Source organism: Lemur catta, chromosome 7, assembly GCF_020740605.2.
Source record: "Lemur catta isolate mLemCat1 chromosome 7, mLemCat1.pri, whole genome shotgun sequence".
Taxonomy (NCBI): Eukaryota; Metazoa; Chordata; class Mammalia; order Primates; family Lemuridae; genus Lemur; species Lemur catta.
The window spans coordinates 30,087,665-30,113,929 of NC_059134.1; the positions used below are offsets into that span (position 1 = coordinate 30,087,665).

General features: G+C 37.4%; 1 protein-coding gene across 2 annotated transcripts in view; it reads right to left on the reverse strand.

Annotated features, from left to right (window-relative positions):
• The window catches only part of DDX10 (DEAD-box helicase 10), a 245,624-nt gene that overhangs the window by 200,744 nt on the left and 18,615 nt on the right, over positions 1–26,265 (reverse strand). For both annotated transcript variants that reach the window (XM_045556655.1, XM_045556654.1), the window contains exons 7-10: positions 23,545–23,671; positions 19,521–19,683; positions 14,307–14,391; positions 2,267–2,368 (exon numbers count right to left, since the gene is read on the reverse strand). In XM_045556655.1, coding sequence (XP_045412611.1) covers positions 2,267–2,368; positions 14,307–14,391; positions 19,521–19,683; positions 23,545–23,671 — 477 coding nt within the window. The remainder of the gene's footprint in view (positions 1–2,266; positions 2,369–14,306; positions 14,392–19,520; positions 19,684–23,544; positions 23,672–26,265) is intronic.

Genomic DNA, 26,265 nt, shown 5'->3' on the forward strand with positions numbered 1-26,265 from the left:
CACACCCAGCTGATTTTTCTATTTTTCTGTAGAGATGGGGTACTCACTGTGTTGCTCAAGCTGGTCTCAAACTCCTGGCCTCAAGTGATCCACCCACCTCAGCCTCCCCCAAAATGCTAGGATTACAGGCACGACCCACCAAGGCAAGCTTGAGATTCTTTCTTCTGCTTGGTCAAGTCTATTCGTGAAGGGTTTCAAATGTGTCTTGTGTTTTCTTCCATGAATTTTTCAAGCTCCAGAATTCGTGTTTTTGAGATATTTATCTCTTTGGTAAAGTTCTCATTCATACCATGAAATGATTTCCTAATGTTTTTATACTGATTTTCAGATTTCTCTTCCATCTCACTGAGCTTCTTCAGAATCAATATTTGGAATTCTTCATCAGGTATTACAAGGAATTCCTACTGATTGGGATCCATTGCTGGACAATTATTATGGTCCTTTTGTGGTGTCATATTTTCTTACATTTTCATGTTTCCTATCTCCTTCCATTGATATCTATACATCTGATGTAGCAGTCACCCGTTCTGACTTTTTTGAAATTGCTTTTGAAAGGCATAATTTTTTTCCTGAAGATATGTATGTATTTTTGGTTGAGGAGGACACTTTGGCAATGATTTTGGGTGCCTGCTGTCATGCGGTCTTTGTATGATTTCTTAGGTATTACACAGGTCAGTGGTATCTGATTTCCTTGGAGGCTAAGGGCATAGGTATTAGTTAAAGCTGTGGTGAAGTTTTGCTGGAGACTCAAATGCCAGCTGAGCCAGTCTTCAGGCCCCAGTGGTAGAAGCAGTGGGCTGTCTGTGCCTCGTTTTAAGCCCCAGAGCAGCTTATGCTGGCAGCAGCATTAGTGTTTCCTGGGGGACCAATTCTTTGGCCTTCAGGTGGTTTGCTCAGAAATTAGCAGTTGGAGCAGAGGGCCAGGTGTGGGGGTGAGTTCTCAGGCCCCTCAACAGTTGATGTGATATAGGATGTGGCAATAGCAAAGGTGGAAACCACCTACCAGGACCCAAGTGGTCTGTGTTGGTGTTACTGGTAGCTGCAATGGATTGAGCAGGCAAGTCCCTAGTCCCACAGCTGCCTATAACAGGGCAAGGGGTATCATCCTAAAAATATACAAAGAACCCTTAGAAATCAGTAACAAACAACTCAATTTAAAAATGGGCCAAAGACCTTAACAAACACCTCCCCAAAGAGCTACAGATGGCAAATGAGCATACAAAAAGATCTTCTACAGTATGCAATCAGGGAAATACAAATCAAAAGGGACACTACCACACACTTATGAGAATAGCCAAAATCCATAGCAGTGACAACACCAAATGCTGACCAGGATGTGGAGCAACTGAAACTCTCATTCAGTGCTGGCAGGAACACAAAATGGTGCAGCCACTTTAGAAGACAGTTTGGCAGTTTCTTACAAAAAACCAAACATACTCTTACCATCTGGTACAGCAATGATGCTTCTTGGTAGTATTCACCCAAAGGAGTTGAAAACTTATGTCTACCAAAAAACCTTCACAGGAATGTTTATAGCAGCTTTATTCATAATTGCCAAAACTTGGAAGCAATCAATATGTCCCTCAGTAGGTGAACGGATAAATAAACTATTACATCTAGACAATGGAATATTATTCACTGTTAAAAGAAATGTGCTGTCAAGCCATGAAAAGACACAGAGGAGCTTTAAATGCATACTACTAAGTGAAAGAAGCCAATGTGAAAAGGCTATATACTATACAACTCCAACTATATGCCATTCTGGAAAGACAAAATTTGGAGACAGTTAAATCAGTTGTCAGGGGTTGAAGAGAGGGGAGAGATGAATAAACAGAGCACAGGATTTTGAGGGCAGTGAAAATACCATATGATACTATAATGGTAGATATGTCACTAGACATTTGTCCAAACCCACAGAATGTACAACACCAAGAGTGAACCCTAACATATAAACTGTGGACTTTAAGTGATATGATGTGTCAATGTAGGTTCTTCAACTGTAAAAAATGTACCACTCTGGTGTGGGATGCGATAATGGAGGCCAAAGAAGTGTATGAGAACTCTCTTTACCCTCCTTTCAATTTTACTATGAACCTAACACTGATCTGGAAAAAAAAAAAAAAAAAGATAATCATCATCACCTTTGTTAAAAAGTCACAAACCAGTTGAATGGATTAGGGAAAGAAAGAAATTAGGTGCCCATAATTGAGCATACTAATTTCATGCCCTCATTTCCCTAACAACAAAGATAACAAGTAGCTCTTACTTGATTTGCTTCACAGGTACTTTCTTCTGAAGAAGCTGCTGCAGCATAGCTTTTTCTTCAGAGGGAAGCAAAATTAATAAAGCTTCACCATCCTCTTTGTACCTGGAAAAGAAACAAAATCTTTAACGTATCAGGGCAATTTGCATTTTACATTTTCACGGTCCGATGAATAGGTAACACAGAAACAAGTTCACCTAACTAGTAAATATTAGAAATACCAATTTTTAATCTGGCAACACAAAACTAGGGCTCTGAATGCCTAACATTTTCATCCCTAGTTATAAATGCCTAATGACTTTTAGGCTATGCCACAGTAGAGAATCTAGGTTCTAGGAAAGAAATTAAAGAGAATTTCTTAAATAGCTCTCTAGCCGTATGACAAGGAGACAGTTTCTCACTCAAGCCATTAGACGATCATAATAAAGTTAGTCATTTGATAAACATGGGACCCAATTATATTTTTTTTAAAAAATGAATTCATCTTCCTGGGGATTTTATTTATACCTCAGGAATAAAATTGTTCAGAGGCATCCATTATAAGAAATGGCTCTCTGCTTGAGTAAAACACTTGCCTCCACTCCATGTTAATTCCCTTTCCTCATCTAGTAAGATTTTATTTCATGCTGCACCTTCAGAAATTTGTACTGACATGGCCACAAGGCATCCTGTAGTTACTTCAGACTCTTTTGCTTCTTGCTTACAGATTTTCCTGATACTTTAGTGTCAGCTATTACATACAAGCAGTAAAACAGAGAAGGAAACTGGATACTTGGGGAAATTTAAAGGAAAAAAAATTGTCAAAGCACTCTCTTCAGGATTTGTGCTATAAAATATGAAGGATTTTTATACTTAATCAAATAAACTATTTACTGAGAAACTTTGTGGCAGGCCTAAACTGAAGAACACAAAGAAACAGAAGATGAAAATCCCTATCTTCAATGATCTAACGTTCTTGTTTACTAGAAAAGACAAACACAAGCAAGAGAGTCAAAAAGAACAGTCACAGAATGATATATAAGTGCCAAAGGACAACCGTAGGCACTAAACACCACCAACTCAGAAATGAAAAGAGAGCACTCAGGGGTAGCAAGTGAATATGGTATTTTCACTGCCCATATGTCATGGCCGATGGAATTTCAGGTGAGCCCTGAAGATGGCCAGAATGGAAAAGGCTAAGTTGTTCTAGAGGAGGAGAATGGCATGAACAGAGGAATGGAAGCCAGAAACACAAGGAAAATGCATTAGAGTGAACAAAAAAGGAAAGGGGAGAAACTCTACTAAAGATAGAATACGTAATCAGACAGTAGGAAAGACTGCTAGAAAAGCACATTACAGCCTGTTTTTCGAGGCCCTGAAATGTCTCTACATAGAGAGACTAAATAGCACTGCATGTAAGTAGAATTTTATTGAATATAGGAGGGAAAAACGGGCTTTGACTTACTGAAAGATGGCACTGCCCTGAGGAACCAATTCCTAAACTGAGACCTAAAGAATAATTAGGAATTAGTCCAACATTAGATGAAGGCATATAGATGAATCAGTCAAGTTTTCCACAGAGAAAAGGCAGCATTTCAGAGTCCAGTGAATACTTTTGTCTTCTTCACGCTCATTTGTTTTTTCTAGTCAACAGGAAGGGAAGAGTAAAGCTGAACATACAAATGACTCCTTTCTCTAATTATCTATTACATAACTGAAGGACTAGTACCAAATATCTTCCTCATTGTATTTTGACACAGAATAACATGATCCAAAGTTTTTCACCTTCATTTACTACAACAAAATATAAATTTGTAGCAGTTCCCCTAAACAGCATTGGACTACACCATCCACGAATGCAGCAGTATATAAAGTAGTGGGCTAACACCCTGAGCAAGGTATCTGAGAGACTTCACCAAAGACAGGTTAAGGGTCAAAGACAGAAATCGGTTAAATACTGACCACTAAAGCAGTACAGTTACCAAAATGCCCTCAGGACAGCCAGACTCTTGAGATGAAGTAAATTACCTTCAAAAGTAGAAAGGCTTATTTTGTGTGGAACAATTAGGAAGGAGGAAAACAGTGGGTTGAGGGATAGTCAACCCTGTTAACATTCTACATCCAAATTCAGAGACAAGATGAAGTAAATAGGCCCACAAGTCTACATAGGGCAAGAACTGTGACAAGCAGGTAGGAGAAATCTCTAGGAGACCACAAAGGCATCCAATGATTGTTCTCTGATCTTCCAACTGACTCATGAGAAAGAATGCAGCTAGTCACCTATAACTATCTCATCTACCCATTCCCAGGGAGAACCCAGGAGGGTAAGTCAGGACTAAAGCCACAAAGGGGCCATAACCAAACCTTTTAAAGCCATAGCTAACAGAAAATACCTAAGAGGCTATGCAAGGTTCAGACAGATTGTAACAGTGAAATTCACAAGAAAAAGATTCCCAGAGAAAAATGGAAAATATCCAGAGTCAAATCCTACGTGGCAAGGATCTATTAAAAAGATCATTGGCCTTTTTATCTGTTTTACATTACACTCATCTTTTCCCTGAAACAACATAAAGCACAAATTATCTCCCACAAACTGATACAGAAAATTTTCCAGTGAGCTTTTATTTCAAGAAAAGCACTTTTTAAAAGAAGACATAAGCTTTTTTTTTTAATGCTTATAGAAATAAAGTTTATTTACCATGAGCTAGCTTTTAGACTTCAAAAGCAATATCCAAGTCCTAAGGCTAAATATATATAAGAAATGTTCTTCAAAAGACCTACATTTTAAAACTATGTTTAGATACATTTGTTTTCAAAATTTACTTTAAGTTGATAGATAAAATTGTATTATTTATTATGTACAACATTCAGTTTTGAAGTATATACATATTGTGGAACAGTTAAATTTAACTAATTAAAATATGTATTACCTCAGATAGTTATTTCCTTGGTAAAAACATTTTACATCCACTGTTAGCACTTTTCAAGAATATAATATACTGTCATTAACTATAGTCACCATGACAGGTTTTAAGAGATGTTCTAGGCACCATATAAGAAGCCCTGCATCTGAAATAAAATTTCATTTCACCAATTCTATATTCCATTTATGCAGCCCTTCCAAGTTTATCAAGAGCTTTATTTATGTTATTTTACCAATCTTAAAAGCAAGCAAACCAGCAGAGGTGGCAAATACAAAATAAAGTTCCTGAGAGGCCCAGAAGTTGGCCTACAATCAGCTGGTCACTACGTATCAGAGACTTTAAACTTCCAAATCCACTGCTTTTTCAGTTGTACCTGAACTCCCTCCAAAAACAAGGACCCTCAAGAGATCGATCATGATTGTCTAACCCACATCAGGAAGCTTAAGTCCATGTCCTGCAGCTCACTAGTATTTCCAGCTAAAACAGGAGACCCAGACTACTGATTGCCCTGGATGCCCCTGGTAATTCTTCCACTGAAATAAACCTTCAAACAAACTGTGGCCAGAGGGAGAGGGAAAACAAAACCTGGCATTCTAGCAATAATTTGCCTTCTACCCAAGAGCCAATAATCTTTACTTCAATTCAGGTTCCCTGACACATCAACTCCATTCTAGTTGTGTCTCCAGCCCTTAAACTTTACTCATCCATCCCTTCAACTATTGTCCTACCATGATCTGGCCCTGTTCACAACTGCCTAGCCACCCTCAGTTCTCCCAGCCCGGTTCTCTAGGGTCAGTAGTCCCCAACCTTTTTGGCACCAGGGACCGGTTTCACAGAAGACAATTTGCCACAAATTTTGGGGGGGGGGAAAGAGGGGAGGATGGTTTCATGATGATTCAAGCACATTACATTTATTGTGCAGTCAAACCTCTCTGCTAATGATAATCTTTATTTGCAACCCCTCCCCGGTGCTAGCAATACCACCTCAGCTCCACCTCAGATCATCAGACATTAGTTAGATTCTCATAAGGAGCACACAAACTAGATCCCTCGCATAAGCAGTTTACAGAAGGGTTCCATGCTCCTATGAGAATCTAATGCAGCTGCTGATCTGACAGGAGGTGGAGCTTATGCGGTAATGCAAGCAATGGGGAGCAGCTGTAAATTCAGATGAAGCTTTGCTCCCTCACCCTCTGCTCACCTTCTGCTGTGTGGGTGTGGCCAGGTTCCTAACAGCCCACATAGGGGACTGCAGCCCAGTCCACAGCCCAGGGATTGGAGACCGCAGCTCTAGGTTACAAGTCAGGTTACAAAAAGGTTTATTTAGAACAATCCTATTTTTGTAATTAGAAAAAATATATATACATACATGCATAAGAGAAGTTTTTCTGGATAGTGGATTTTTGGTGATTTTAGTTGTTTTGCTGTTATTGTCTAGAATCTGCATAGTGATCAAGCATTTTGTAATAATACAAGTTACTAAAAATAAGTTAAAAAACAAACTTCTATATGCTTTTAAGACCTACATCTTCTATAACACTCTTACCTCATTTAACACACATCCTAGTTAAATTTAAAGACATGTATACACGTGCCATGTCTCCCTAACATGCGTGCGATAAATACTTGGCAAGTGAATACTAATAAGTTACAACAGCAGATAAAACTCTACACTGAGTCCAAAGAACTGCATTTTAGTCCCACTGTACTATTCATTAGCTGTGTAACTTTGGATAAGACATTTTGTTATTTACTTATTTATACATTATACAATTGAATAAAGATATAGGTCCCTTTATGATTCAAAACTCCACAACTCTACTGATATACTAGTCATTGTTCACAACACAAGCATAATCAAGAGGTAGAGAAAGAAACATTTCTTGGTCACACTTTGCCATTGCACAGTCTCTTTTTCTTGCCCTGTATCTCCTTCTATTCTCCCTATACCTCAGCCTTACCATCCCCCAAAATTTCATGTCACTGTGGAAAAACAGTGCAGTCTGTCATGTAGATGCAGAAAGACTCTGAGGAAAGGAATCCGAGTCCAACTGTTCTGTTCTTCCTCTACAACATGGTACAAAGGAAAGCTTATTTCAGGGAAAACAGTATCTGACTTACAGAACCTCTAAAGACTACTCTGGATTTGAAAAAGGAAAAAGGACAGGTTTGGAAATATTCTGAGAAAAAGAAAGTCATCTGTAGCCTAGGATCTCAAGTAACAAACAGGTTTTCCATGACAGGCTTAACAGTGACAAATGAAGTTTACCATAAAAATAATTAGAAAGAAACCAAGCTGGCTAATACATATTGTATGGAAAGCTTCCAGCAAACTGATTAGGAAAAAGGATTTATGGAGTTCACAGAAAAAAGACAGAAATCATTAAACTTATCAACTCTGTTCCTAGTACAGAATTTTTTAAGGCTAAATTTTAATATACAAGAATAAAAAGAAAACTCAAATAAGAGTGGTGCTAACACTTCCTAAAATTATACTTTCAGGAAATAGAGTTATATGATTAATCCCATTTTACTGGCGGGGTGGGGAACAGGCTTAGAGAATTTAAAAACTGGTCCAAGGGTACGTAGGCATTAGATGACAAAGTCAAACTCAAACCTAAGTTTCCTGATTTTTAAAGGCAGCGACTGAAAAACTCTGGGACATCTGCCTCTCACATTCTAAAGGAGGAAAATATACATACTTTACATTTGTGACCATAAGTGGCAGCAGATCTAGAAACATCTACCTTCCTTCTCCGAGTATGGCTCTCATGCACTCTAGAAGCCCTGCTTGGGAACAGCAACCACAGGAATCCGTTAAATGTCAATAGCTGGATTTGAACACATTGGCAAAATTGAGCTATAGAATCAGAAAGACCTAAGTATAAATCCCAGGCCTGGTACTTACTAAACTGAGTAACGTTAGACACATTTTACCTCAAAGTCTCTAAGAAAGCTTTCTAATAAGAGAATCTCTTTCATAAAGTTGTTCTATGGGCTAAATGAGTTTATTCATTTACTCACACAAATATTTACTGAGTTTTAGGAAGTTGCTAAGTCACAATCCATTCATTCTCTGTGTGGTACAGGGGTGAGGGGTAGGGAAGAAGATTCCTTCTCCTCCACTCCCTGGAAAAAAAAAAGTGGTATGGTCAAATCTCGTCATCATTATACTAAGGACAGACCTCCTGAGAAACAAACACGGTATTTCCTAGCATTAGAGTCTTCACCCACGAGAGGCTTTTAATAGGATGTACCATAGTTGTTCACAATCTATGGGTTCAAGGGGTAAGTCTCTGGCGAGGTTAGCTTTGTAACTGAGTATACAAATGGCCCATCCATGTAAGTCATATGCCACACATCACTCAGAGTCTTCCATGTTAATCTGGGCCAGAGCACACCCTAATGTGGCAAGAAAAAAACCCAGGGAACTATAATGGAGATCCCTGACCTCTTCCTGCTTCAAGTTTACCTCAGGATTGCCTTATCCTTGAAATCAGTAGTAAAGCTTGACATTGGGTATGATAGGCAACTTCTAAAATGCCTCCCGATCATCTGTTCCTCTTGGCATTCACACCCTTGTGCAGTTCCCCCCACAATGAACAGGGCTGATGTGCAACTACAAGGATATAACAGATAAGATGGAATGTGACTTCCAAGTCTAGGTCACGAAACCTATGACGGCTATCTTTCTCTCCCTTGCCTTCTCGTTTACTCTGATGAGGTCAGTTACCACGTTATGAGCTGGCTTATGAAGAAGGCCACATGAAAAGGAACTGAGAAGTGCCTCTGACCAAAAGCTAGGAAAGAAATGAATCTGCCAACCACCATGTGAATGAACTTAGAAATGGATCCACCCCCAGTCAAGCCTTAAAGTACCATAGGACACCTTGATTGTAGCCTTGTGACAGACTGAGAGCCAGAGAGCCCAGCTGAGCCACACCTGTATTCCTGACCCACAGAAACTGTAAAATAAATGTTTATTGTTTTAAGCCACTAAGCTGTGGGGCAATTTGCTATATAATAGATAATTAACATATTAGGATAATTAACATTAGGCATGATCTGATTTGTCATCTCTAATATCTATTGTATGCCAGGTGCTGTTCTAAGCACTTAGGGTACATCAATGTAGACAAACATTGTTGCCTTTATGGAACCTTACAATCTAATAAGGAGAAAGAAACAATTCAAAATATATACTAAGTAAATGCTCTAGTGTATCTGAAGGTGGTGAGAGCTAAATGGAAAAAAAGAGAACGTAGAACAGGGTAACGGGGAGTGGTTGGGGAGGGTGAAGAAGGTAGCCGTGTGGAGACTCCAGGAAAATATATTCCAGCAGGAGAGAGAGCTAAAATAAAGGCCCTAGGCAAGACCCAGCATGGAGCATAAGGAACAAGAGGAGAATAGGAAATGGGTGGAGGAAGAATAGTACAGGCCCAGGAGGTCGCTGATTTTCACTGAGTAATGACTCAATGGGAAGCCATAAGAGGAATGACAGGATCTGACTTGTTTTAGAAGGATCACTCTGCCTGCTGTAGTGACTAGACAGGAGAAGGGGGTGGGGATTGGGTGGGAAATAGTAAACTAAGAAATACCAGCCCCCTTTATCCACCTCTGTAGCTATACTGGCTATATTCTACCCCAGCTCCTCTCAGCTCCAAGATGCAAAATAAAAAATTTGCTATGACCTTTTATTCTACCTTTAAATCCTAGATACCAACAGACAAAGGCAAAAGGCCATGTAAGGATCAGCCTCTATCCAGGATGAACAGACTGAAGATAGCACCTTCACAAATCTAAGCTAAAAGGATGACAGAAATGAGAATTTTCACCAGCAAAGAATGTTCCTATCTTATATCTAGGATACACACAGTAAGCGTAAGTTAATGCTCATGGAAATTGTCTTTTCACTTTTATTATTTCAATTCACAAACCAATTAAAGACACTATAAAAATTCTCATTATCTATTCCATAAAGTACTAGTATTTTTTCACAAGCAAACCATGAAATCTTCACAAGTTATGAGAAATTTTAGCTAGTTTCCATTTTCCTATTTGTTAAAATCTAAACTGCTGCCGGTGAGCGTGCAATGCAAAAGTTTGGCCTCTGCTGCCCCCTAGTGGAATCACATCCTGCTATCTAAATTACTCAGAATTTCTGAGAGCCACAAAATGCAGCCAGGCAAATAAAGCTAAGTTGGAATACTGCTCAAATCATTCTGCCTTCCACTACTCTGGAGAAGAAAATACAGTTTATATTTATAAACTCCCATCTTCTACCCACACCCTCCCCAAAACAAAAGCATTTAAAAGATTAGGATTATCTGATGTCTGTTTTCCATTCCCAAATCTGTTCTATTTTCAACTGGACATTTTTAAAAGCAATGAAAGAGTTTGGTTTTGTGTATACCAAGAAATTTTAGCCCTAAAGAGAATTGCTTTTAAGTGACAGAATGTATCACAGGATATAGCATTATAAAACTATTCATATCCCTTGCCTCACTTGTCTCTAAAGGAGATTATTTTGTTAAAAGGGGTGTAGAATGATTAAGGGATAGAGGAAAATTTCTCAATTGCTGTAGAGCAAACGAATTTTAGACAGGTAAATAAATTAAAACAGAATTAAGTACTTCAAGGCAACAAGTACCTGAATCACCCTTTGTTTTTATTTAGCTAAAATAAAAAAAAAAAAAAAAAAAAAAAACCAGATTCCTCAAACCTTAGCTATTTTGTTAATTAATTTATTTTTATATATCCATATTATAGTTCAATTCCAAATCCAAACACTATCTGGCAACCAGGTTTTAATTACAGCCGAATACACAGGATTTTAATTAGTTTCAAATTTTAATTTAGCCTTTATTCAATTCAATTATTCAGTCTCATGGCCCACAAAACTTTCTAATTATCTCTAAGCCCATTAATGGCAACTTTTAAACTGCCAGAGAAAAAAATATGCTAAGCCTTTCCACTGACTATACATCTAAAAGAGCCAATTCAAAATATTTTTAATTGGTTACAAAGGGTCAAACAGGCTTGTACTTTAAAAATTAATGAACCACATTAGAAATTACATTAAAAACATTTTTTCAAATTAGTATTCTCTCGTTAGACACAATCATTGTGATGTTCTAACTCTTCATCTCCATAGTCATTAAAATCCAATTTAATGCTCACTATAGCATGTTCAACTACATAAGATTTTCAACTTCTCCAAGAATCAAGAACCCTGAAATATTACCCCTTCTAGGACGCCTGATATATGGAGATGTCTGATAACCTTCATATGGGGAGAATAATTTTACTGCTAAGTGTATTCTATGATGGAATCAGTCTGCCTTGTCCACATACATACCACTCACACATCTAGAAAACATGTAATACACATCAAAATAATCACATTAAGGAATACATAAAATAGGAAAAAGCAAAAAATAAAATGAAAAGCACCTAATGTGCTTGTGAGATACCACATCCAATCTTACCTATCCAGAGGCCCACAGGACCACAGAATACAAATGTGCACGAGTACATGTACAAGTTCATACATGCTACACATTTACTGAAGACAATTACACAGTGAAACATTCCACCAACCATCACCAATGACTTCTCAGAATATCTCACCATGAATAATTGAAACGTGTACCCAACACATTAAATACCACTGACATACCATGCACCTTCTTATAAGATGGAAAAGAGAACAGACTGCTGTTCTACCCATGTCACTTAGATACAAGAAAAAATTCTAAAGACAAATTTGTCTGAATGTACAATGATATCATATACAAAACCCAGTCCTCACTATTGCTTATTCAAATATACATCATTAATTGCAATTAAAAGACTTACTTTGACCAGGCATAGTGGCTCATGCCTGTAATCCTAGCACTCTGGGACGCCGAGGCCAGTGGATTTCATTGAACTCAGGAGTCTGAGACCAGCCTGAGCAACAGTGAGACCCCATCTCTACTAAAAATAGAAAAATTAGGCCAGGTGTCATGGCGAGCGCCTATAGTCCCAGCTACTCAGGAGGATGAGGCAGGAGGATCCCTCGAGCCCAGGAGTGTGAGGCTGCAGTATGCTACAACGAAGCCCCTGCACTCTACCCGGGGCAACAGACCGAGACTGTCTCAAAAAAGACTTACTTTTGAACCATCTAGTACATAAATCCTATTTTAAGATAGTCTTTTACTATTGTACTATCCTCTCCCTTCTTTCATGCTGGTCAAAAGGAACACAAATGTGAGTGCATTTTGATTATAAACCATGTTTAAAGATGGCCCCTGGAGCAAATCTGAATCAATCAAAAAAAAAACCTTTAAACATTGAAACATGTTATGAAAATTAGAAAAACAGGAAAGAGCTCTACTTTTTGTTAGGTCACAGAAGGACATGAAAAACCTTCCCTTCAGCTGAAATAAACAAATCACCATACACACACACAAAAGTTTTTCTTCAAAGCCATCCGAAAACTATAAATACAAAGAACTCTAGAATAACTAAACTCCAAACAGTGTTCCTAGATAAGCAAGGGATAGAGGACACTATTATACCTGGGGCCACTTGCTGAAGTGAGCACAGGGCAGGTAGAAAAGCAAGCCTGACAGAGGAGCACAGTCTTTGTGCTTGGGCCTCAAGTTCCCACCATCGCTGGGAAAGCCTTAAAGAAAAGTTTGTGGCTTGAAATCAGAAGTAACTGTTGGTCCAGTTAGACCAACTCTGAAATCTATATAATACCCAATCACTCAGTTTTGATGAGAAAGGAAATGCAATGAAAATGTAAAAGAAGGAACAGTCCATCTGTGGCTAATCATAATCTTACTGTGATTAGTATTTAGGTTATTTCCAATTCTTAACCACTACAAATATTAGTAAGACATCTTTACTGAAACTTCATTCATCTATTTTCTGAAGATCCATTTCTGAATGTGGAATTACTAAGCCAAAAGGAAGAACTCTAAGGCTTTTGTAAGTAAGTATTACCAAATGCTATCCAGAAAGATATTAACCATCTACAATTCTACTGACAATGTTCATCTCCCAGCTTCACTGTTACCTCAACAGCAATGACATGTCATGTAATCCTTTTTCATTCATTCACATACCTTTCTATGCCATTTAGTTCCAAATGACTGACTTTACTATGTTCTTTACTACACAATTTCCTCATAGCTCTTAAGCTTTTATGGGGAGGAAAAATTCAGAGGGAGGGGGAAATAGGGAGCAGCCTCCAGCAAGGCCTCTAATTCCTGCACTAGGAAGAAAGCAAAAAGAAATCCATGACTCCAAATTACCTTGCCTCTTATTAGAGCCTATACCCAAGAAGAGCACAAGATCTAGACTAGAAGAGTCAGACTGCCTGGGTTCAAACCCTGACTCTGTAGATCTTCAAACAAGGTGTTAAATGCTCAAAGATTCAATTTCCTCATCTGAAAATAGAGACTGAATGATACAGTAGCCCCCCTCATCCACTGTTTCACTTTCTGCAGTTTCAGTCACCCATGGTCAACCAAGGTCCAAAATTACAAAATAGAAAAATTCCAGAAATAATTCATTTAGTTTTAAATTGCATGCCACTCTGAGTGGCATGATGAAACCTCACATTGTCCCACTCTGTCCTGCCCAGGATGTAAGTAAATCATCTCTTTATCCAGTGTATCCATGCTAAAGACACTACCCATCCATTAGTCACTTAGTAACCATCTCAGTCATCAAATTAAAAAAAAAAAAAAAGACACGAAACCATGCAGTATAGGATTCAGAGAATCAGGTATCCTCTGGGGGCCTTGGAAAGTATCCCCTGAGGATAACAGATGACTACCGTAGTCCTATACCTGAGCGGTCATTAAGATTCAATGACATGATGTCCAGTGAGCAATTCTGGGGAAAAGTTTAGTAAGGGAAAGTTAAAACAAAAAACTAAAATAAGACTGTCATGGATTTTTCTCAGCACTAATCAAGTCTCAGCCATAATGCTTTACAATAGCTGTTAAGCTGCTATCAACCCACACCACAAAACACCAAAACAGCACTCATCTACCTGAATTCCTCCATTCTTTCTCTACAGTTGGGAAAGCATACTTTGTTTTTTAGATAGCATCAACAGCAAAGAAATAGGCCAGTACACCTACCTGGCAGTTCTACCTGCTCTGTGAATGTACGTGTTGGCATCCTCCGGACAATCAAACTGAAGAACCCAATTCACAGCTGGGAAATCTATAAAGAATAATGAATGTCAAATTAAGAAATCAGTTTCAAGATCTGCTCTGCTGCACTATTTTTATTTTACAATATTGCTTGCTAGTACTTTCTATCACATCAAAGTGATGGATATCATCTGTGTACTCTATTAAAAATAAAGTTAATTGCATGAACCAAGAGAAAACACTTGACAAAGTAAACTAAAATTAATGACTGAATGTGAAGATTACCTCATATCTGACAAAGAGACAGATTCCTTTGTGTCAGACAAACAATGAAACACCCTGACATTTAACCTAAAAGAATTATAATACTTTTCATGGAAGAATACAAAAAAAAAAAAAAAAAAAACCTGTTTTTCATGGGGTCCTAGTGAACTATAAAACTGGTTTCTAAACTTAATGGAAGGTTTACTTTTCTTGCTATTTCCACCTTCATGTGAATAAATGATGTTTTTCTAGGTCCCTCTCCTATTTCTTACAATTATTCCATATATATTTTCTGGCTATAGCAGTTTTCATTTTCAAATTCTGCTCTCAACTCCTTAAGAGAACTACTTTGTCATTTGTGGATTTTGCTGCAAAGATTTTAGATCAATTTCTGTCAGAGAAAAGGGCTAGGCACTAAGAAAAAAAATTTTTTTAAGATATTGGAAGATAATGATAGTTATTGAGCATCAAAACTGTCACCAAGTCATGCAATTTACTCAAAAGGGTTGAATTTTAGTATGAGGAGGAAGAACCAAGAAAAACCGAGTAGAGATATTTAGAACGATTCTCAGGACTTGAATAATCAAGTAGCTCACAGGACAGGGGCAAGGTGCAGGCTACAGACAGGAAGATGGGTTGAAAGCAGCAATGAGAACCTCAGAGGTCCCTTCCCTTATCCTATACAGTTGGGTCTCCTGAAGAAAACCAAGAGTCTTACTCTGCAGAAAGAGGTCAGAGCCCAGGACACCAGAACCAGAGTGAAAATAGGAGTACTAAGGAACAGTCTATGTGCTGCCCGAGAGGCCTGGTTGCAAACTTCCTTGCTAGGCTTCCAGAGAGCCATCAGCAAGCTTAGTTCTCATGAGATTGAGACTACTCAAGGAGAATAGATATCTAAATTTTGAGTCCTCCACAAAATGATCAACTCCGTCCAAATCCCCTCACAATGATGGCCATTAGTCAACAAGCCTCATATATGTACAAATCACTTTAAATAGGTTTTTAGTGCCTCATTGTTATATATGACATCCAAATGCAGACAATTGAGAGAAGCCTTAAATATGAAAGCCAGACGAAAAATAATGTGGGCAAGAGAACATAAAAAATTAATATCTTCAGAGAGAAAATACTGCATCCAAATAAAGGCTATAAAGGAAATGTTCATAATGATTAAAAGTTAAAATTTCAATAGAAAAGCTGAACTATAAAGTAAAAGAAATCCTCCAGAAAGAACAAGAATAGGACAAAGAGATGGGCAACAGGAGAAAAACAGGAAAATTAGAAGATCAAGAAGGTCAAATACTCTTCTAGAAAGAGTAAATAAGGGGAGGAAGGGAAGAAATTTTATAACAGGACAGTTATTAACTCCAAGAAAAATCACAAAAAAGTTTAAGAAACAATCTAAGCACACTATTCCCTCAGCAGCAAAAAATTACTCAGTCAAAATATTGTAAATATTGAATATTTAACCAAAACACCAAGAAGCAATTCACAGGTAAATTTCCTGCAACTGAGAGACATGAGTATCTACTCTATGCTGCCCAATACAGTAGTTATTCCAAGTTTAATTAAAATTAAATAAAATTAAAAATTCATCCCTCCCTCCGTTCCACTAGCTACATTTTAAGTGTTCAATAGCCACATGTAGATACTAACTATAGTATACGACATTTGCAAACATGGAATATTTTAATCATCATAGAAAATTCTATTGAACAGTGGTCTAGATTAAAAAGCACAATGAATGCCTGCACAACTAGGACCTCACACTAAAGTATATCATCACAAAGTGTCAGAACACTGGATCAACAGAAAATCCTAGGAATATCCAGAAAAAGAAAGGAGGACTAATAAGGAATCAGAAAAGCAAACATCTTCTCAACAGAATACTGACTACTAGGAGACAACAGAAAATACCTACAAGTTTCTAAGAGAAAACTTCAACCTGGAATTCTACTGCCAACCCAATTATGTATCAAGAATAGGCCGTTAGCAGACATGCAAGGACTCACTTTACGTCACATGCACCCTTATGAAGCTACAGGGGAATGAGCTTTATTTTTAAAAAATAAGTAGTAAGCCAAGAAAACTACAACAGATAATCTAGAAAGAAAAGTCCCAGCATGAGAGGTGTGCATCAGGCTTAAGGAGCAACCAGTCTAGGTTAAAGCTGGAGGCAGAAGGCTACAAGAGGGAGGTGCAAAGGAGAAAAGAAACAGAACTGTGAATTGTTATAGAACATGACGTCTACTGGAACACTTGAGAATTTATAACTGGGAACACAGAAAACTAAGCAAATTGTATAGTAATTAACTCAATTATTACAAAAACACAAAAGTATGAGACAGGTAATCTTAGTACACTGTTTCCTGCAATAAACAATTATAATCGAAACAATGTAAACATGAAATATTTAACCAAAAGTCATGAAATAACAGGAAAGACAGGGGTAGCAAAAGAGAGATGATTGTTGGAGAGGTTATAAAAGGAAGTCTTGGGATAATTTCTAAACTTGATAGATTAAAAAATGGCAGTAGACGATTACTTAGGAATATGGATCAAAATACCAGAAAAAAAAAAATAAGTGTTTTAAGTAATTGCTTCCAGGGAGTGAGGAGGGGTAGAGCAGGGTCTGCTATGTTTCATCATAACTCATTGTTACCCACATACACGTACTATTTATTAAAAAATAAAATTGACAAAATAAAGTTTAAAAAGGTAATAGTATATTCTAAAGTTCTTAGACATTTATGTAAGAGCTTCAAGATATTCATTGTGTAACAGGAAAAACTATAATAGAAACAACTCAAATGTCCAGTATTACAGGAATAAATATATAACTGGATAGATTCACACTATGGGACATTCTATATAAATATTAGATCTTTATAGGTCAACATGGAAAGACTTCAAAAGTCATAGACTAGTATATACGATATTGTTTATATGAACTTTTAAAACACCCAATACTATACAGTCCTTATGAATACATGTACATAAAGTATTTCCTTTAGAAATAAACTAGAAGAGACTCTTGATACTTCTTATGCCATAGATAAAGCCTATGAACCTCTTCTCAGAATTGTTTCAATGCATAAAAACATAGGAATATAAGAAATAAAACAATGAAATAAACATTTTTATTGGACTTTTGATATAATGTATATGCATATTTACTAACACTAAATAACATGACCTAGTTGTGGGTCTGATAACTAGTGTAATACCAAATTAATACCAAGTGTAAACAATATCCCAAGATGCCTGTAAAAACTAATGTAAAATGAAAATATGACTTTAATTGGTGACAAAGTCACAGATACTATTAAAACTGCAATAGTTTGTTGCTCACATTCATAATACTAAATTTCAGTTAAAGGCTAGTAAAAAAATATGATTTTTTTCCCTCCTCAAGTTCACAGACCCACCAAATTCTATCATAGACTCTTCAGACTAGCGGTGAAGAACCTTCAACTATTATAAAGGTTACACACCAAGTATGACAGTAACTTTAGGGAGAAGCGGGAATAAAACGGGACAGGGAAAAGGTACACAAAGGACTACATCGATTAATATTTAACAAAATTCAAGGAAGATGACAAAATATTTACATCTATTCACTGTGAGTAGATGATTTATATGTGTGATGTTTTTAAAATTATCTTCTAGTTTTTAAAAAAGTAATCTGGCCTTTAAAAGGAGTAAACTTCAGTTCAAAACTGGCTTTTGTGACCCAAACTATTTCAGGTTCAAACATCAGAGTGAGGCCGGGCACAGTGGCTCTCGCCTATAATCCTAGCCCTCTGGGAGGCCAAGGTGGGAGGACTGCTTGAGCTCAGGAGTTTGAGAGAGCAGCCTAAACAGAAGGAGACCCCATCTCCACTAAAAATAGAAAAATTAGCCAGGTGTCATGGCAAGTGCCTGTAGTCCCAGCTACTCGGGAGGCTGAGGCAGGAGGATCACTTGAGCACAGGAGTTTGAGGTTGCAGGGAGCTATCACGACGCCACTGCACTCTACCTGGGGCAACAGAGCAAGACTCTGTCTCCACAAAGAAAATCAGAGTGACATATAAAACAGATACAAGCACAACCAAAATGTTTCACAAAACTATACAGTCAAATGGAGGGTGAAGGATGGGTTGTTGTTAGGCTGAGAAAATAGCCTAGAGAACTTTGAAAATATGCATACTTGGCTACTGTCTCTAGTTACATGTGGATGAACCGATACGATGCCCGAGATACACTTTAGAATACTCCAAGAGGTACAGGAGAAGGGATCATGAAAAAGATTACTAAAGCAGGGTAATGTGTACATGAGAGTAGATTAGACTTATTCTCTTTTTGTGTATGTTTAAAACTTGCCAAAATTAACAAATATGACAACATAACGTGATTGAAGGATTCAAATTCTATCCTTTGTTCTTCTCTCTAAACTAGTTTTCCTCTATTATTTAATACTTCCCCATCCCACTCCCACAAAGCCTCAAGTTGTCTATCAACACAGTGGCTTTTTGAAAATTTAAATACATTAAATGTAGTGATTTTCAGATAAAAATTAGAATGGCTGGTGAAAAGATGGACTTCACTGATTTGTTAAATGAGTTTGATATCTATAAGCAAGATTCCAGTTTTCAAAGAAACAGGAATTGTATTCATGTCTTTAAACTTTTAATCCTCCTTTGATTTTGTAGGCTGCTCAGGATTCTACAGTATAATTATCATGAAATAATAGTAAGAGCACAAAAGATGCAAATATTATGGAAATTTTTACCATGCATCCTTAACATTAATTAACTGCTAACAATTTACTTATTTTTCTCTTACAACATAAGAAAAGGCCCAATTATTTGAGCCTATTAGATTTCCCAAAATACACCTTATAGCAAATTATGTTCCCCACAATCACAGAAATTTCATGGTAAGAAAGTCTCTTACCCAGCCCCCTGGCTGCAATATCAGTAGCAAAGAGTACTGCAGCTCTCTTACGGACAAATTCATTATAGACTTCCATTCTTCTCATCTGCTGCTGTCGACCATGGAGCGCAAGGATAGAAATACCAGGACGCAGCCGGCAGAACACACGGTACAGATACTGAACCTGGGCATTAATAGAAGAATAAGTTTGGTACTTCCAGATGGCAGTAGTAAAGCTTATAAGATGAACAGCAAGAATGTATTAGGAGCACAAATTTTACCAATTAAAAAAACTTAAATATGGAGCACAGAAAGGGAAATGTAATCAAACATTTTTGCTCACATATTTCCTTAGATTTTTTTTTCAAATGTCCTTACATTTTTATGTTGATATCTGAAATCTTTCTGAATTTGAATAGTTGCATAGAATGTAGTTTCTGATAAATATTAATGTTTTAAAATAAATACTTATCTCTCATAAACATATCCAATGAATTCTAAATAGCAATTTGATACCCACTATCAACCAAGTAAAAAGTCTAAAGAAACACTTTAACAGAAAGAAATTTTATTTCCTTCCTCCTTTAATTCACATTTCTATTTCCCGACCTCACAGAATCACATCTTAAGTTTGAGGCCTGAAAGTCTTATATTCATGTTATCATAACTCAATTTTCTACAAAAGTTAAAACTGATATAGTTTTAATTTCCTGTGGTAATAAGCTGCCTTAACTTTCTTCTCAGACTGAGCAATTAATACAAAAATTAGTAGTACAGAACTAACCAAATGTTAGGATTTCATAAACTGTTAGACATAAAATTATTGTAAATGTACGGGACTAAATGGAGCTGATTGTTTTAGTTCTCTTTATCTTATGTACTCATAAACGGATACTAAGAATTGCTAGAATGACAGAGTTGAGCATCATTTTCCCTCACATAGGTGTTAAGAAAATCTGTTCACATAAATAGAGAAAAAGGACTCAAAGGAAGTTTAACTCTTTCAGTTCCTACAAAACATGCCAAAAACCATGATATATTATAAGTAATTTTTGGTGATCAGCTAATAACTCCATTAAAGTGTCTGTTCAACTTTGTTGAAAGTAGAGAATGGAAAACCAAGTGAATTACAAAATGACTGTTACCTAATCATTAGTCATTCACTTTCTCAACAGCAATATTCTAGTGCCAGGGAGGTTCTGATTCTGCGACAATGTACCAGTAAGATTCCAGATAGACAGACTTATACCTTTCTTTCGTAAAGATGTAACATGAGCTACCATGAAAGGGCGATGGGAAAGGAGATCCAGCAGACCACAGATGCACTCTTAGGCAAAGTAGAATGCAAATTCAGGAAGCATAAATTGAGTTCATTCCAACTTTCTACAATCTGCATCTCCTGAATCCAGACTGACCTCGAATTCCTGCTCTTTAACAAACTAGCTACGGTGGACGTATGTGAAATAAAGCCACATAGGTTCTAAATATGAAGTTTAATTCTAACTTACAGAAAGTCATTGGAGGGTTTTAAGCAAGTCAGTGCTTTATTCTACTTTCTACTTTCCAAAGATCACTCTGGCTATATTGTGGAAAAACTATAAGAAAGAAAGAGAGGGAATGGAGAGACCAATTAGAAGGCTAGGGGGAAATTAAGCATGGCCCAGACTGCAGTGTAGCACGGGAGGTGGTGAGAAGTAATAGCTAGTGAGTTATCAGACTGAATACGGGATAAAGACAGGAATTAAGAGGTCAGTCATTTGAAAGGGGGAAGAGTTGGAGGAAGCAAATCTAGGGATAAGAAGTCTTAAATTGTTTTTCCCCATGTTAAGTTTGAAATGCCTTCTAGACACACAATTGGAAATATCCAGTAGTCAAGTGGATATACAAAGGTCTGGAGCTCAGGAAGGAAATCAGGGCTTGAGATGTGGATTTGCCTGTTAGCATATAAATGAATTTAAAGCCATGAAACTAACAAGGTTACCCAGAAAGACAGCATAAATGGAAAATGGACAGGGTAGAGGTCTAAGGTACTCCCCAACTGCAGTGGTCAAACAGAGGAGAACTCAGCACAGGAGGGTTAAAACAGAGCAGAAAAAAAGGAAGGGGGGGCAGGGTTAAGGAATGGAGTCACAAGTGTCTAAAGATGACTCTGGTTTTGAGAGGGAGAAACAGTCAACTGTATCACATGCTCCTGAGAGGTCAAATAAAATAAAGACTAATAACTAAGCACTGACTCTGGAAAGCTGTATCTCTTAATGGCTGATTCAGTGGAAGACTAAGGAGAGCACAGGAGGTGACAATGTGATTCACCTAGTAAAGACAGGTCTTTAGAAAAGTTTTCTATGAAGAGGAACAAAGAGGCATTGACTAAAAAGGGACATGGGACTTGTTTTTTTCACTCTTAATATGGACAATATTAAAGAATGGGGAGAAAAGAAAATGAAAGAGAAAGTAGATATTTACAATAGCAAATGCCTTGTGCAAGTCAGAGGACAGAGCCTAGAACACACTAGAATGGCTGATCATAGAAACAAGGAAGAATACTTCATCTACCGTGGTAAGAGGAAAAGTATTTATTATAGAGTAGAAACTTTAAACAGAACTCAAAATAGATAAGAAAACCAACACTTCTTTAGGAGATGGGAGATGTCAAGTTTTGAAAATCTAAAATAGGTCCTATAAAAACTGAAGTCATGGCCGGGCACGGTGGCTCACGTCTGTAATCCTAGCACTATGGGAGGCCGAGGCGGGAGGATCGTTTGAGCTCAGGAATTCAAGACCAGCCTGAGCAAGAGTGAGACCCGTCTCTACTAAAAAAAAAAAAAAAAAAATTGAAATTAGCTGGACAACTAAAAATATATAGAAAAAATTAGCCGGGCATGGTGACGCATGCCTGTAGTCCCAGCTACTTGGGAGGCTTAGGCGGGAGGATTGCCTGAGCCCAAGAGCTTGAGGTTGCTGTGAGCTAGGCTGACGCCACGGCACTCTAGCACTGGCAACGGAGTGAGACTCTGTCTCAAAAAACAAAATTAAATTAAATTACAAAAAAAAAAAAACTGAAGTCATTCCTTACACGGCAGGCTAAGGTGGGAGGACTGGCTAAGCCCAGGAGTTTGAGGTTACAGTGAGCTATGAGTGTGCCGCTGCATTCCAGCCTGGATGACAAGCAAGACCCCATCTCTAAAAATAACTGTGTGGTAAAATGATAGGGTTTAGTAGACAACAGAAACAGATCACCACTTACCTTCCTATAAGTTGGAGAGAAGCTCACCTATGTACTTATCATGCTAACCTACTACAAAAGCTGCAAGTCTAGAATTGATCTATACACCATATATGTCATCAGGAATCTGAAATATATTGGAGAAGTGGCACACGCACACACACAAAGCCCATGGACCCTTCTCCTTAAGGGAGGAGACCAAGTTCTCTTATACATCTCTGAATTCCTCATTCCAGGCACAGGGCTAGCATTCAAGAAGCGTTTATTAACTAAGTAAAGATATAAACAAAGCACTACAGAAGGATAGAGGAGGAAGCAACTGATACTTCAAAAAGGAAATGTCAGAAAGGGACTTTCAGGTGTAACATTTAAGCTTAGCCTTACAGAACATTAAGTATTTCCCCAGTTAGGGAAAAAGGATGAGGGGAGGGCATTCGAGACAAAGATCAGCATGAACAAAGATATGAGGCATGGATATAAATCGTATATTCAGTTCCGTATTTATGGAGGATAAGTGTCAGATTATGAGGACCTCTGTTTAGCCTAGCTAACAATTATTCATTCTACCAATATTTATCGAGGGCTATTATGTGCCCAGTATTGTTAGTACCTAGCATAATAATGAAAAAAAAAAAAAGTTTCCACTCTCATGAAGCTTAAAGTCTCATCCACCGATTCCTTTACAATAAGGGCTATAGATCCCTCACCACACCTGGCACTGTATTTCTTATAATTATTTGTCTAACTGATATTTGGTATTTCAAAAGGGACAATTCAACATGAATAAATTCAAGAAGGAAAAAAAAACAAAGCAGTCGATACCTCTTTGCAACTGGAGAAAAATACAATACTCTTCTTCTTCAGATGGCTTCTCAAAAAGGAATAGAGCACACTTACTTTTTGCTGCAGCTCACAAACTATGTAGTTCTGTTCCAAAGTGGCAGGGGTGCTTGTGAAATTAAGGGGAGAAGAAACATTAAAAGTATGTCAGGTTGGCTACTTTGAAATCCAGACCAAAAAAGGAAAAGTTTTAATAGTGGCACATCTCAAACAAATTTCCTATACACATACATCAAAAAGAGCCTTCCTCTATTATTCTTAGGAAACGAAGTCAATGCATGACTTTAAAATACATTCGAAATCTTATACATTATATGTCAAAAGAATATAACACGTAAACAGTTGACTTCCTCTGAAAACGCAGGGTCAAGGATCAAGTAAGAAGGGGCATGAAAGAACTTGCTGGACTGATGATAGTGTTCTACACCTTATTAGGACTTGGGTTGCAGAGATATACAAATTCATCAAAACTCAAATGTATACTTAAAATTTGTATATTTCATTGTACGTAAGTTTTATACCAAAAGAAAAAATCTGTACAAATATTAAATTCATTAGTGATACATGTGCTGAAGTATTCAGGAGAAGTATACAGATATCAGCAATTTACTCTGAAATACATCAAAAATAAGATAATATACAGTTAGATGAATGAATAAATGCAAATAAATGGACCCTACCATTTGGTAGGTATAAAGTGTTTACTGTAAAAGCCTTGTAATTTACTGCATGTTTGAAACTTCATTATGAAATGTTGGAGAGAAATATATCTGCATTTTATCTTTAATAAACCTATTTTTAGGATTCTATTAACAATACTTTGGTTAAAAAAAACACAAAAAATATATGGCATTATTTATAAAGCAAAAAAAGATGAAAATCAACCCCGATGTCCACCAATAGGGAACTCCCAGAATGAACTATTACACATCCACACAACTGCATCATACAACCATGATAAAATGAAAAATCTATTCATATATTGCTATCAAGTAATCTCTAGGCTGTATTGTTAAGGAAAGAGGCATATAACTGAATAGTACATACAATTTGGTAACATTTATTAGGGCGTGGTTATACATTATATATGCATACACATGCCCATCCCTGTTTTCTTTTTTTTGAGACAAAGTCTCACTCTGTTGCCCTGAGTAGAGTGCTGCGGTGCCAGCCTGGCTCACAGCAACCTCAAACTCCTGGGCTCAAGCAATCCTCCTGCCTCAGCACTCCTGAGTAGCCGGGACCACAAGCACACACCACTACACCAAGCTAATTTTTCTATTTTTAGTAGAGACAAGGTCTCACTCTTGCTCAGGCTGGTCTCAAACTCCTGACCTCAAGCAATCCTCCCACCTTGGCCTCCCAGAGTGCTAGGATTACAGGCGTGAGCCACCGTGCCCAGCCCCATGTGTGTTTATACTGAGGAATAAAAGGTGGCAGCAGACAAACCAAAATCCAGAAGTTAATTGGTTTTACATATTACACCAAAGTCATGATCCATAAAAAAATAGATAAGCTGGACTTCATTAAAATTAAAAATTTCTAATCTGTGATACAGTGTTTAAGAGAATGAAAGAACAAGCTACAGAATGGGCAAAAATATTTGCAAAAGACATCTGATAAAGGACTATTCTCCAAAATACACAAAGATCTCAAATTCAACAATAAAAATAGGAACATCTCTATTTAAAAAAAAAAAAAAAAAAAAAAGATGTTGGGGCAGGGGCAAAAACATTAACAGACACTTCCCCAAAGAGGACATATAGATCGCAGGTTAGCATATGAAAGATGCTCCACATCATATGTCATCAGGGAACTGTAAGTTAAAACCATGAGATGCCACTACACACTTATTAAAATGGTCAATATCCCGAAGAGTGATAACCCCAAATGCTGGTGAGGATGTAGAGCAACAAGAACTCTCATTCACTGCTGGCAGGAATGCAAAATGGTACAGCCACTTTGGAAGACAGTTGGGCAGTTTCTTACAAAACCAAACATTTTTACCATCTGGTGCAGCAATTGTGCTCCTTGATATTTACCCAAAGGAGTTAAAAATGTATCCACACATAAACTTGTACATAGGTGTTCACTGCAGCTTTATTCATAATTGCCAAAACTTGGAAGCAATCAGTATGTCCTTCAGTAGAGAAATGAATAAGCTATGGTATATCCAGATAATGGAATATTATTGAGCACTAAAGAAATATGCTATCAAGCCATAAAAAGACATGGAGGAACCTTAAATACATATTACTAAATGAAAGAAGCCAGCTGGGTGCAGTGGCTCACTCCTATAATCCTAGCACTGTGAGAGGCCAAGGCAGGAGGATTGTTCAGGCTCAGGAGTTTGAGTCCAGCCTGAGCAAGAGCAAGACCCTGCCTCTACTAAAAATACAAAAATTAGCCCAGTGTGGTGGCACATGCCTTTACTCCCAGCTACTAGGGAGGCAGAAGCAAGAGGATCCCCTGAGCCCAAGAGTTTGAGGTTGCAGTGAGCTATGATGATGCCACTGCACTTTACCCAGGGCGACAGAGCAAGACTGTCTTTAAAAAAAAAAAAGAAAGAAAAGAAAAAAAAGGCAATATATAATTCCAACTATATGATATTCCGGAAAGAAAACTATTAAATTGTGGTATATGTATACCATGGAGTATTACTCAGCTATAAGAAATAACGGTGATATGGCATCTCTTTTGTTC